This window comes from Agelaius tricolor, unplaced genomic scaffold, assembly GCF_023055355.1.
Source record: "Agelaius tricolor isolate 1412-34295 unplaced genomic scaffold, bAgeTri1.0.p SCAF_33, whole genome shotgun sequence".
Lineage (NCBI taxonomy): Eukaryota > Metazoa > Chordata > Aves > Passeriformes > Icteridae > Agelaius > Agelaius tricolor.
In genome coordinates, this window is record NW_027269293.1 from 5,070,978 (window position 1) to 5,082,261 (window position 11,284).

An 11,284-nucleotide genomic window follows, 5' to 3' on the forward strand; every position below is an offset into this window, starting at 1 on the left:
GGGCTGGGCTGTGCCTACAGCCAGGGCCACGCTGTGACCCAATGGTCAGGCAGGGCTGCAGGGTCCTGCTGGCAGCAGGGGTGTCCCCTGAGCCTAGAAGATTCTCTTCTTGGGGGGGTCAGCAAAGGAGACGGAGCTGCGAGGAGCGAGCAGCTGCAGCGGGATGTCCGTGCCAGGCAGGATTCCACTGCCTTCATCCTCCACCTTCTGCTCCACCAGCACCTCGTCCTCCTCCAGCCACTCTGCCTCCAGCATGGGGCCCTCAGCCATCTCTGCCTTCTCCTCTGGCTTGGGCCCAAATGCCCAGTCTGCAGGAGCAGAGAGGAAGCTGTCAGCAGCACCAGCCCTGCTGCAGCCCAGCCTCAGGTGGGGGATCCCCCTGGCCCCTGCCCACCCCAAAGCCCGACCCCGCTGTGGGGAGCACTCACCAGCAAAGTCGTGCACCAGGTCCTTGATGAGGTGCCCCACGATGGCATATGCCACCACCAGCACCAGCGTTGCTGCCATCATCAGGTACAGCACATAGCGGGGCAGGTGGATGCTGTCCAGGGCAGGGGGCCTGTAGTCCACGTACAGCACCCCGTCCTCCTCAGGGGGGGACTGCAGCAAGTGCCGTGGCCCCTGTGCCCCCCCGGTGCCAGGGAGGGGGATACCCCCTGCCAGGGCCATGGCCAGCTATCCCTGCAGCCCCACCCCAAGCCACTGAAGCCTCTGCCACGCAGGGGACTGCAGGGGGGGAAGTGGCATCAGGCTCCACAAGGCTCCTCGGTGCCGGCAGCTCACAGGGACAGTGGTGTCCCTACAGCTGGTGGCAGTGCCACTCACCCAGCGACAGAGCTGTGCTGCTGAGGAGCTTAGCACCTGCTAATCCAGGCACAGCCTGGCTGCCTCAGCATGGGAGGTGACCAGTGGGCTCTGATGTGGGTCAGGGTCCCCAAATCCTGCCCCTCTGGGAGCACCACTGGTACCCCCACCCCCTGGGAGTGGGGAGTCACGGGCAGCTGGAGAACTCCCCAAGACAGGAATGGGGAGGGATGCCCGAGGGCTTTCCTCCCTCCCCTGGGCTGGGTTAAATCCCTCAGCAGGCCCCGGATCCCTGGAGCAGATGGCTGAGATCCCAGAGGACACAGCACCCTTGGAGCCCATGGGCAGAGGGGATGGGGGTGCCTCCCACGGGGCCCCCTCTGCTGTACAGGGGAGCAGCCCATGGCAAGAGGCTGTCACCTTCCCAGATGGCTGCCACGTGTCACCCCAGCACCCACTGCCACCTCCCCAGGGCAGAGCAGCCTGCAGAGGGGGGCCGAGTCCATGCTCCCCCCAAAAGCAATTTCCCCACACCAAGAGGGTGCAGGTTTTAGGCCAGACCACCAGCAGCTTCCAGCACAGGCTGAAGGTGCTGGTGGAGTTCAGTGCCGAGTCAAGGCTCAAGGCTGAGTCCTGCTCCAGTCCAGCACCTCCCAGCTGTGCTGCACCAGGTCACCCCTTCCCAGATCCCAGCCTCAGAAATGCATTTTGTTCCAATTTTGTCTTAAAAGGTGTTGGAGAATAGAGACAAACGTAGACACAGAATGATTGGGAAACAACCCTGCAAGGTCTGAGTGAGTCACCGGTGGCAAAGCTGGAGAGCAAAGGTGGGGGTAGCCGAGGTGATAAGTGGGGACAAACAGCCTGGCAAACTCCAGGGTGCTGGAGCACATGTGCCAGGAAGGGAACAGTGGAAATGATAACGTGGCCTTGGGGAAGTCACCCATCTCACTCTGCTAGGGATGGATATGACACAGGGACACCCCTGAGCCTAAAGTGCCAGCTGGGTCCTGCCCATCACCCAGGGGCTGAGGAAGGTGAGGGAAGGGGGACAAGCAACCCATAACAGCTGTTGACTCCAAACAGTGTGAAAACATCAGATGTTTGTCCCCAGTGCTGGGGAAGTGCAGTCTGGAGCCTCTCACCCTCCACATCGCACACAGGTGACCCTACCCACAGCACTCAGGTACATGTCACTGACTCTTGGTGTGTACAGGTGACCAAAACTGGTCACATCTTGACTAAGAGCCCTTTCCATGGAGTCCTGAACTGGGTCAGACTGGGCCATGGCCAGGGCTGCCCCTTGGCTGTGGTCCTGAGCACCAGAGCCCTGGGATTGCTGAGCTGGCTTCAGGGATTAAGAGGATTGAGCCTGGGAGTGACTCACAGGGAGCCCTTGGACAAGGGAAAAGGTATGCCCAGCAGGATGCCAGGCCCTGCAGGGCACTGGGACCTACCAGGGCACCTCAGACAGATCATCCTCCTCCCCAGGGCTGGGGGTTTCACCTCATGCCATCAGGGACCCCACTCCCTGCTCCTCCCAATATGGCTGGACTCGATTTTAAAGGTCCTTTCCCATCTCAATGGTTCTATGACTCCACTTTGGCAGCCCCCAGGCTCCTGCCCAGGTCCTGACCCCTGGCAGTGGGTGCACTGCACACCTGGGCACAGGTAAATCACAGCTCGACTCACTCCAGCTTCCTGTGCCAGTGCTTTATTCCTTGCCAAACCCCAAACCCCAGTGCCCAGGCTGGGCTGACTGAAGGATTTGGGTGCCAGCAGCAGCCTCAGCTCTCCTGGCCCTGGTTAAACACAGGGGAAAGCCCAGGCAGGCTCTGCCTCACCCTGCCCACCCTAATGGCAGCACCTTTCCCTGCAGAAAAAAACCCAGCCATATCTTCCCAACTTTGCCATGAAACAACCCCCATCCTGGGGCAGAGGCTGCCACAGGCTCAGCTCCAGCTTGTCTCAACAGGAGAAGGCAAACCCGCAGCACGGGCGAGGAGGGCCCTGGCTCGGCACCACCACTGAGAGCAATTTCGAAGCATCCCAACACCACAGCCCACAAGAGCGGGTGCCCAAAGCCCATCCTAGCCCCCAGCAAAGCTCAGCTGCAGAGAATGGAGCTGCCGACGGGGCAGCACCAACCCAGGGCAGGCCCAGGCCCTGCAGAGCCGCAGCAGGCTCTGACGTGCCAAGCAGAGCCCACCTGGTCCAAGCCCCAAGCCACGCTGCGGGCAGGCAGCGCCGATCCTGGCAGGGAAAAGGGGCAGATCCAGGAAAGAGTGGCTGGCGAGGAGCGGTGGGGAGGCAAGTAGCAGCTCAGCCCGGATTTGGAGGGAAAAGGTGGTTGTAATTGTGCCAGAGAGCAAACCCAGTCCCTCCTGCAGCTCTGCAAGGCACGGATCCGCCGGCGGCAGCAGGAGGGGGTGGCAGGCACACACCCACCTCACTGCCCCCAGCCCAGGCTCAGGAGGAGGCCTGCAGCTTGCAGAGCCCGTCGGCGTACTGGAACTGGGCGCCGTTCTCGTACTCGTACATGTCCAAGGCCACCTGGCAGCTCTCGCGCACCACGCGCTCCTCGTCGCCGGCGAAGGCGCGCAGGGCCCGCAGGCAGCAGGGCCGGGCGATGGAGCCCAGCGCCTCGGCGCACTCGTGCCGCACCATGGGGCTCTCGGCGCGGCTGCACAGGGCTGCTGTCAGCTGGGGGACGCACGCCTCGTCCTGCAGCTGCCCCAGCACGTAGCCGATCTCGTGGCGGAACAGCGCGCTGCCGCAGCGCAGCCCTGCGAGAGGGGGCACAGTGAGCTGGGACGCCCCAAAATTCACCAGGATGCCCCAAAACATGCCAGGATGCCTGGATGGAGCCCCCGCCTGAAAGCTGGGGACGCTAAGGGTCATTGCCCCAGCCCCATGTACAGGAAGAGGTGTCCCACCCTGCTCCCTGATCCCATCCTGCTCCCTGATCCCACCCTGCTCCCTGATCCCACCCTGCTCCCTGATCCCAACTTGCTCCCTGATCCCAGCCCTGCTCCCTGCCCCAGCCTGCTCCCTGATCCCAGCCCTGTTCCCTGATCCCAGCCCTGCTCCCTGATCCCACCCTGCTCCCTGATCCCACCCTGCTCCCTGATCCCGCTCTGCTCCCTGATCCCGCTCTGCTCCCTGATCCCATCCTGCTCCCTGATCCCACCCTGCTCCCTGATCCCAACTTGTTCCCTGATCCCAGCCCTGTCCCAGTGCCTCCTTTGATGGCAGCACCTACCCCCCAGCAGAGCTGCTGCCCCCTGCTTGCCCAGGTTCTGCCCCACCACATGATGTTCCAGGGCAGCATGGCCACAAACTCCAGCCCTCCGGGACCAAGCTGCTGGAGCAGGAGCTGACAGATCCCATCTTATGGACCTCAACAGGCCCAGATGGCTGACTCAGGAGAGCCTGACTCACTTGCCTCAGGCTGGGTCCAAACAGTTCCTGGGCTGTGGTCTGCCCCTTTCCCACTCAGGGACATTCTCCTCTCCCAATACCAGAAGCCCCTGACCTTCCAGGCCAGGAGAGCATGACCCCAAAACCCCAGGCCAGACTGGTCCCAGACCCCGATCACAGCCAGTGCCCTCCTTCCCTCAGGGAAGGGAGTCTGGAGGGTGGCAAGGGGACTCTGGAACACCAGAGACCACCCAGCACTCTGTAATGCAGCAGGGAACAGCAGCCCTAGACACAAACATGTGAGAGCAGCTCTGGCAGTCCTGGATTTGGGAAGGGCTCGTCCCAGATTAGCCTGGACACAGCAAGGACAGGCCCTCACCTTCTGCCAGCGCCAGCACAGCAGCCTGGCCCCCCACGTTCCGCAGAGCAAACATGGCCCGGTAGCGCTCAAACAGCTCCTGGGACTCATCCAGGAGGATCTCCCGGAGCTTGGCAACATCCGTCTCCTCTGCGGGGGGAGCAGGATCTACAGAGAGGTACGGGCTCCTGCCTGGCTGCTCCTTGTTGTTCTGCAGCCACTCCAGCCTCCTCACAGCCAGCTGACATGTCTCTGCCACCTGTGGGGACAGGGACATGGCCCTGGCTGCACAACAGCACTGGACAGCACCAGGAGAAGCCCAGCACACAGCAGATGTCACTGCGATGTCCCCACCCACGTGGCCAGTGCGGGACCCGCCTCTGAGACCAGCAGTGCTGATCCCAGAGGAAATGACCCCTCGGGAATCTCACCTCGACCACAGGATCATGGGAATAGCGTTTCAGGACATCCAGCACGTTGGGGTTCCCGATAGCACCCAGGGCTTCACCTGAAGGATGGATCAGGATGTAATCAGGGTGTCTGTGTGAGAAGAACCCTGCTGTGTCCTCTAGCAATGCCTTGCCTTGTTCTAAAGCACAGACACAGGCCAAACTGACCGATCCCAAATGGGGCAAACGTGGGCACAGGCCAGACTGACCAATTCCAAACAGGACAAACATGACAGGAGAAGCCTGGCCAGCAGGAACAGCAGAGCCTGGCCAACCTGTCCTGTCAGGTGAGGTGTTCCGTGACTCAGCGTTTGACATCCAAGCTGGATCAGGCCCCCGTGAGCTGTCCTGTACAGTGGGAGAAGCACCCCAAGCTCCACTTGCCAGCCAGCCCCCTCCCCTGCCCCCAGAGCCGCAGGAGCTGCTCCCGTACCTGCCTCGTGCCTGACCATGGGCTCCTGGGCCGTGTCCTCCAGCACGCGGATAAGCACCGGGATGGCCGCCTCGTCCTGCATCTGGCCCAGGCAATAGGCCAGCTCGTGCTTCAGCAGCGCCGAGCCGTCCCCAAAGCCGCGGCTGATCCATTCCACGGCCGCGCGGCCGCCCAGGTTCCGCAGAGTGAAGAGGGCCCGGAACCGGGCGGGCAGGGGCTGCGCCGCATCCACCAGCGTGCGGCCGATGGCCTCCACCTCCTGCTCCGTCACCATGGCGCGGGCGGCTCCGGGCACGCTCGGGGCTCCGGGAAGCTCCTCGGTCACACTCCTGCGTCCGGGGAAGGGAGTCAAGGTGCGCCCTCAGCCGCCAGCGGGTCCCGTGGCCGGGGGCAGGGCGGGCGGGAAGGGCCGCGGCCCGGCCTGTGCCAGACAACCCCGGGCCGGGGCTGACCCCAGAGCGCGTGTCCTCGGACACTCGGTTTCACCGGATACCCGGGGCGGACACAGACCGCCTGCCGCGACCGCGCCAGATGGAGCCGCCGAGTCAGCGGGAGCAGGGCCCGAGAGGAGCCGCGGGGCCGGGGGATCCTGGGGGGTTCGGGGAGGGCCCGGCGGTGCCGGCGCCGCACTCACCGCGCGCCGCCATCTTGCCGCTCCGCCACGTGACCGCCCGGCGGCCGCGCCTGCGCAGTACGCACGGGCGGGGCCGCCCGCGAGGCGGCGCTGCCGCCCCTCCGGCTGAGGGCGCTGCGGCCGCCAGGGGGCGCTGCGGGAGGGGCAGGGGCGCTGCCCGCCATGGCCGGGCCCGGTCACGGAGAGCAGAGCCGGGCGGGGCCGCGGAACTGAGTCACAGACCGCTCCAGAGAGGGGCCGGGGCTGCCAGGCTGGGCAAGGCCCACCCTGAGAGGGGCTACGGTGTTCCAAGGAGGGCAGAATTCCTCTGGAGAGGGGCAGGAGGTGCCAGGCTGGGCAAGGCCCACCCTGAGAGGGCCTGGGGGTGTTCCAGGCTGGGAGAAAGCCAGAGAGGGTTCAGGCAGTGCCAGGCTAGGCAAACCCCACCCTGAGAGGGACCTGGGGTGCGAGACTCGACAAAATCCCTCAGGAGGGGGTCAGGGATGCCAGGCTTGGGCAAAATCGCACTGGAGAAAGAACCAGGGGTGCCAGGCTGGGCAAACCTCTCCAGAGAGGGGTCAGGGTGTTCCAGGCTGGGCAAACCTGTCTGGAGAGAGGCCAGGTGAGCCAGGCTGAGCAAAACCCCTCTGGAGAGGGGCTGGGGGATGCTAGGCTGGACAAGCCCTCAGGGCAGCACATCCCTGAGTTTGTGGATGCAGTTTAATTCCAGGCTGGTGTCAGCCCTTGCAAGCCACTGCTCCGCCTCTTCCTTCCCTCTCCTTCCCATATGTGTTTACGCAGCAAGTTTCAAACCTCCAAAGGAGTTTTGCCTTATTTCAAGGCTCCTGCTGATTTTGGTCTAATGGAGAGGCTTTGAGACAGAGCAAAGGGAGATCCCAGCAGCTGCCCCCTCCCAGCCCTAATCCCCACTGTACTCCTGCAGCACACAACACACCACCAAACAGTTTAGATCCTGGGAGAGAGAATGGGCACAAAATACATTCCACTGCCTGAAACCTGCACAGCAAACCCACCACGAGCGTGACACAGCCGCCCCTCCCCACCCTGGGCCCGCCTGGTACAGCTGGTAGCCCTGGGCCAGTTTGCCAGAGTCCACGGTGAGTCTGCAAGCAGGGATGTGCAGGGCAGCTGCTCCCCGGGCCCATCAGCCCTCCCCGCAGCTCTCGAAGTACTGGCACATCAGCTCCCGCACTTGCTCGGCCCGGTTGTCCTCCATGGCGGCCGGCGCGGGCTGGCAGGGCTTGGGCAGCTCGGTGGGCTCGGTGCCCTCCAGCCACTCCTCGTTGAAGGGGTTGTCGTGGGCCTCGCAGACGTTGTGCAGGATGCAGCAGGCGAGGACGAGGGTGGGCAGCAGCTCCAGGCTGCAATCGTCGCACTTGAGGAGGATCTGCCAGCGCGCCTTGAGGCGCAGGAAGGCATTCTCGATCACGCTGTGGGCCCGCTTCAGGCGGTAGTTGAACTGCAGCTGGCGCTGGGTCAGGTTCTTGTCTTCCTGGTAGGGCTTGAGGATCCAGTCTTGCAGGGGGTACGTGGCATCGCCCAGTAGCACGTACTTCTGTGCCTTCCCCATGAAATGCTTGGGAGGGTTGGGGCACAGCCGGCCCTCCTTGGCCAGCACCCACAGGCTGGAGCTCTCCAGGACCGCGCTGTTCTCCATGCTGCCTGGAAAGGCGGTGGAGACGTCCCAGAACTGGCCCAGCCCATCCACGGTGGCCTGTGTGAGGATGGAGTGCCAGCCCTGGCCGTTGCAGTAGTCGGCGGTGAGGCGCAGGGGCGGGTGGATGGGGATGTGCAGGCTGTCCAGCGCCCCGATGCAGTGCGGGAAGCCCCAGCGCGTGCAGAAGATGCGCGCCATGTTCTCCAGCTCCTTCTCGTCGGGCAGCCGGAGGTAAAGCGGCTTCAGCAGCAAGACCACGGCATAGCTCACCTCCCGGACACAGCTCTGCACCGTGGAGGGCCCCACGCCGAAGAGCGGGCTCAGAGTCTGGTATTCCACGTTGGTGGCCAAGTGCCACAGGGCCACGGCCACCCTCTTCTCCAGTGGCAGGGTGGGGTGGAAGTGTGCGCTGTGCGGAGCCAGCCCAGGCCGCAGCTGGTTGCAGATGTAGAAAAAAGTCTCCTTGGACATCCGAAACTTCTCCAGCCAGTCCTGGGGCCCAAACTCCTTCAGGACCACCTGCTCCCACCAGTCCGTGCTCCTGAGGCTGGGCCAGGCGCGGGGGTAGAAGCAGCAGCTGGTTCTCCTCCGGTGAGCGAGGAGGAGCTGCAGTGCAAGGGGGAGACAAGAGCGGTGTGAGACAGCACTTCCCTGCACCTTACTGGGACCCCCTTCTGAAGACCACCCAGCTCAAGAGACTTGCTCAAGGCAGGAGGATGGCCAGTGCCAGGTGGCCAGTGGTCCCAACTGATCTAACACCAGTCAAATCTTCCTGTTCCTGGGAAACCTCACTGCAAACCCACCAGGCAGTACGTGTGACTCCAGACAAGATGCTCAGGTGTTGCAGATGGAGCTTTCTGGAAAAGCCCTTTTTTGGGGTGGCCATTCCCTCTGGGGGTTTGTATTTTAATGAGCATTGCGGGATTTCCAGCCACCAAGGGAACTGTGAGCTAAGTCCTGATTTGGAAGGGGGAGAGAGCATCCCACAAAGGGGATCATCCCTCATGATTTGAAAGGAGAAGCTCCTGGCCTCTCCACAGGAATTGTTTTTCTGTTATTAAATTCTACAATGTAACTTTAAACTAAAAAGAGGCTTTAGTCACCTTCTTCAGCTGCTGCCCAGGCCAGCAGGTTCCTCATGTTCCCCCCCAGCTTGTCCTTGCAGCGAGGGATCCCTTGTATCCCCAATTGCATCCCCCACCTTTGATGTCACCCCCATGTCCGCAGCATCCACCAGCCTTTGTGTCCAGGATCATATCCCACGTCTTTCAAGTCCCATCCTTTGTGTCCCTGTCTTTGTGTCCCACAGAACCCCCACGTTCCTCATCCTTTGTGATCTCTGTGTCCATGTGTCCTTCCTGTCCCACATCCCGTGTTTTGGGTCTCAAATGTCCCCCACCCTTTATTTCCCCCTTGTGACTTCCCCATGCTCTCCATCCTTTCCACCACTGTCCTTTGCATCCTGCCCCCAATCAATGTTTTGTGCTCCTGTGTACCCCGCGCCCCAAATCCCCCATGTCCATGTGTTCCGTGTCTTACATCCCCATCCTGTGTCCCCGGGATGTGTCCCGCATCCCCCCACCCTCCATGTCGCCGTGACCACCGCTTGTCTCCCGTGTCCCCCACCCTTTGTGTCTCCGTGATTTCCGTGACCCTCCCATCCTTTGTGTCCCCGCGATCTCCACGTACCCCCCGCACCCTCCGTCCCCCGTGACCCCGTCCCCGCCTGCGGCTGTCCCCACGTCCCGGCGGCCCCGCCCCGGTCACCGTCATGAGCCGCTTCTGCCGCTGGCTGTAGTAGTGTCGGAGCCAGGCGCGCCGCTGCGGCCCGTCCCAGCCCCCGGCGCCGCTGCCGCTGCCGCCGCCGCTCCCGGTGCCGGTGCCGTTCCCGGCCATGGCCCCGGCGCGCCGCCGCCGCCGCCGCGCCAGCGCGCACAGGAGCACCAGCAGCCGCTCCCGCATTTTCAAATCGGGAGCCGGGGCCGCCCTGGAAGTGATCGGCGGCGGGGTCACGGTGGCACCGGGGGGCGGGACGGGGTGGTGCCGCTCCGCTCCGCGCGGCACGGCAGCGTACAGCTATCCCCATCCCTGCCTGCAGCTCACCGTACAGGCACCCCGTCCACACCGCACCGCACCGTCCTGCCCATCCCCATCCCCAGAGCACCACCGTCCCCATCCCCATAGCACCAACATCCCCATCCCCATCCCACAGCATCACCATCCCCATCCCCACAGCACCAACATCCCCATCCCCATCCCACAGCACCACCGTCCCCATCCCCACAGCACCAACATCCCCATCCCCACAGCATCACCATCCCCATCCCCAGAGCACCACCCTCCCCATCCCACAGCATCACCATCCCCATCCCCACAGCACCAACATCCCCATCCCCATCCCACAGCACCACCGTCCCCATCCCCACAGCACCAACATCCCCATCCCCACAGCATCACCATCTCCATCCCCACAGCACCACCATCCCCATCCCACAGCATCACCATCCCCATCCCCACAGCACCAACATCCCCATCCCCACAGCACCATCATCCCTATCCCACAGCACCACCATCCCCATTCCCATCCCCACAGCACCAACATCTCCATCCCCACAGCACCACCATCCCCACAGCACCACCATCCCCATCCCCATTATCCCCATCCCCACAGCACCACCATCCCCATCCCCATTATCCCCATCCCCACAGCACCATCACCATCATCCCTATCCCCACAGCACCATCATCTCCATCCCCATTCTCATCCCCACAGCACGATCATCCCCATCCCCATCCCTGCCTCTCTGCACTGTTCTGCACAGCCATCTCCATCCCCACCACCATCACCAACTCTCACCAAACCACACTATCCCATCATCCCCACCCTCACCACCATCCCCATACCACCCCATTCCCTTCCCGCCTCCACGCTGGGCTGGAAAAGAGTCACTGGGCTCAGCTGCAGCAAGGACTGGCACTACAGAAACAAGGAAAACCGCTACAATAAAATCCCAAATCTGCCTTGGATTTGCAGAAAGGCTAGAAAAGGCTGGAAAAGACTGGACAAAGCTCACTGGGTTCAGCTTGGGCAAGGACTGGCACCAGAGTGACAAAAGGCCCAACCACAGACAGGCAGTGCCAGTGCCCTGCTGGTGCCCGATGAAAGGAATAAGATGAATGTGTCTTTACAAACCGACTGTGTGAATCTGTTTGTAGATAGGGCCAGGGAATTGTAGATAAGGAAGTAACTGGAGAAACCATCAGTTTCAGAAAGTGTTACTAATTCACAAGGACTGCTGCTCAGCCAAGGTTCTGCTAAATCCCTGAACTTGGAGAAGAGGAACAAAGACAATAGAATGAATATCATATGTTAAACAAGGGGGGGATGCATATTAGAGGGGGACATACAGTAGGCAATTCAAGAAGTTTGAAGTTTCTCCACCTCAGCCAGTGGAGAAAGGGAGAGGCTGATGTGGCCATGAAAATTAGGATAAAAAGGAGGCTGCATCCCCCAATAATTTGAGAGGCC

The 11,284-nt window shown here is 62.3% G+C and overlaps 3 protein-coding genes across 3 annotated transcripts; all 3 read right to left on the bottom strand.

The window, feature by feature from the left end:
• Window positions 1–93: 93 nt before the first annotated feature.
• Window positions 94–669, bottom strand: SMIM44 (small integral membrane protein 44). Its single transcript, XM_071451605.1, has 2 exons — window positions 429–669; window positions 94–308 (listed from the first exon to the last, which is right to left on the bottom strand). The coding sequence occupies exons 1-2, from the start codon at window positions 667–669 to the stop codon at window positions 94–96; spliced, it is 456 nt and encodes a 151-aa protein (XP_071307706.1).
• Window positions 670–2,502: 1,833 nt separating this feature from the next.
• Window positions 2,503–6,246, bottom strand: DOHH (deoxyhypusine hydroxylase). Its single transcript, XM_071451842.1, has 5 exons — window positions 6,099–6,246; window positions 5,465–5,793; window positions 5,014–5,090; window positions 4,604–4,841; window positions 2,503–3,590 (listed from the first exon to the last, which is right to left on the bottom strand). The coding sequence occupies exons 2-5, from the start codon at window positions 5,736–5,738 to the stop codon at window positions 3,274–3,276; spliced, it is 906 nt and encodes a 301-aa protein (XP_071307943.1). The 5' UTR covers window positions 5,739–5,793; window positions 6,099–6,246; the 3' UTR covers window positions 2,503–3,273.
• Window positions 6,247–7,048: 802 nt separating this feature from the next.
• On the bottom strand, window positions 7,049–9,942 carry LOC139602213 (uncharacterized). The gene is made up of 2 exons (XM_071451841.1): window positions 9,523–9,942; window positions 7,049–8,361 (listed from the first exon to the last, which is right to left on the bottom strand). The coding sequence occupies exons 1-2, from the start codon at window positions 9,715–9,717 to the stop codon at window positions 7,243–7,245; spliced, it is 1,314 nt and encodes a 437-aa protein (XP_071307942.1). The 5' UTR covers window positions 9,718–9,942; the 3' UTR covers window positions 7,049–7,242.
• Window positions 9,943–11,284: the final 1,342 nt, after the last annotated feature.

Excerpts from the sequence above, each read along its gene's own strand:
- LOC139602213 (XM_071451841.1), bottom strand. The coding sequence starts at position 9,717 with ATGCGGGAGCGGCTGCTGGTGCTCCTGTGCGCGCTGGCGCGGCGGCGG. Across the intron at positions 8,362-9,522 it reads GGCAGAAGCGGCTCATGACG|CTCCTCCTCGCTCACCGGAG; the intron begins GTGACCGGGGCG and ends CTTGCACTGCAG.
- DOHH (XM_071451842.1), bottom strand. The coding sequence starts at position 5,738 with ATGGTGACGGAGCAGGAGGTGGAGGCCATCGGCCGCACGCTGGTGGAT. Across the intron at positions 5,091-5,464 it reads CATGGTCAGGCACGAGGCAG|GTGAAGCCCTGGGTGCTATC; the intron begins GTACGGGAGCAG and ends TCCATCCTTCAG. Across the intron at positions 3,591-4,603 it reads TGTGCTGGCGCTGGCAGAAG|GGCTGCGCTGCGGCAGCGCG; the intron begins GTGAGGGCCTGT and ends CCCCTCTCGCAG.
- SMIM44 (XM_071451605.1), bottom strand. The coding sequence starts at position 669 with ATGGCCCTGGCAGGGGGTATCCCCCTCCCTGGCACCGGGGGGGCACAG. Across the intron at positions 309-428 it reads CCTGGTGCACGACTTTGCTG|ACTGGGCATTTGGGCCCAAG; the intron begins GTGAGTGCTCCC and ends CTGCTCCTGCAG.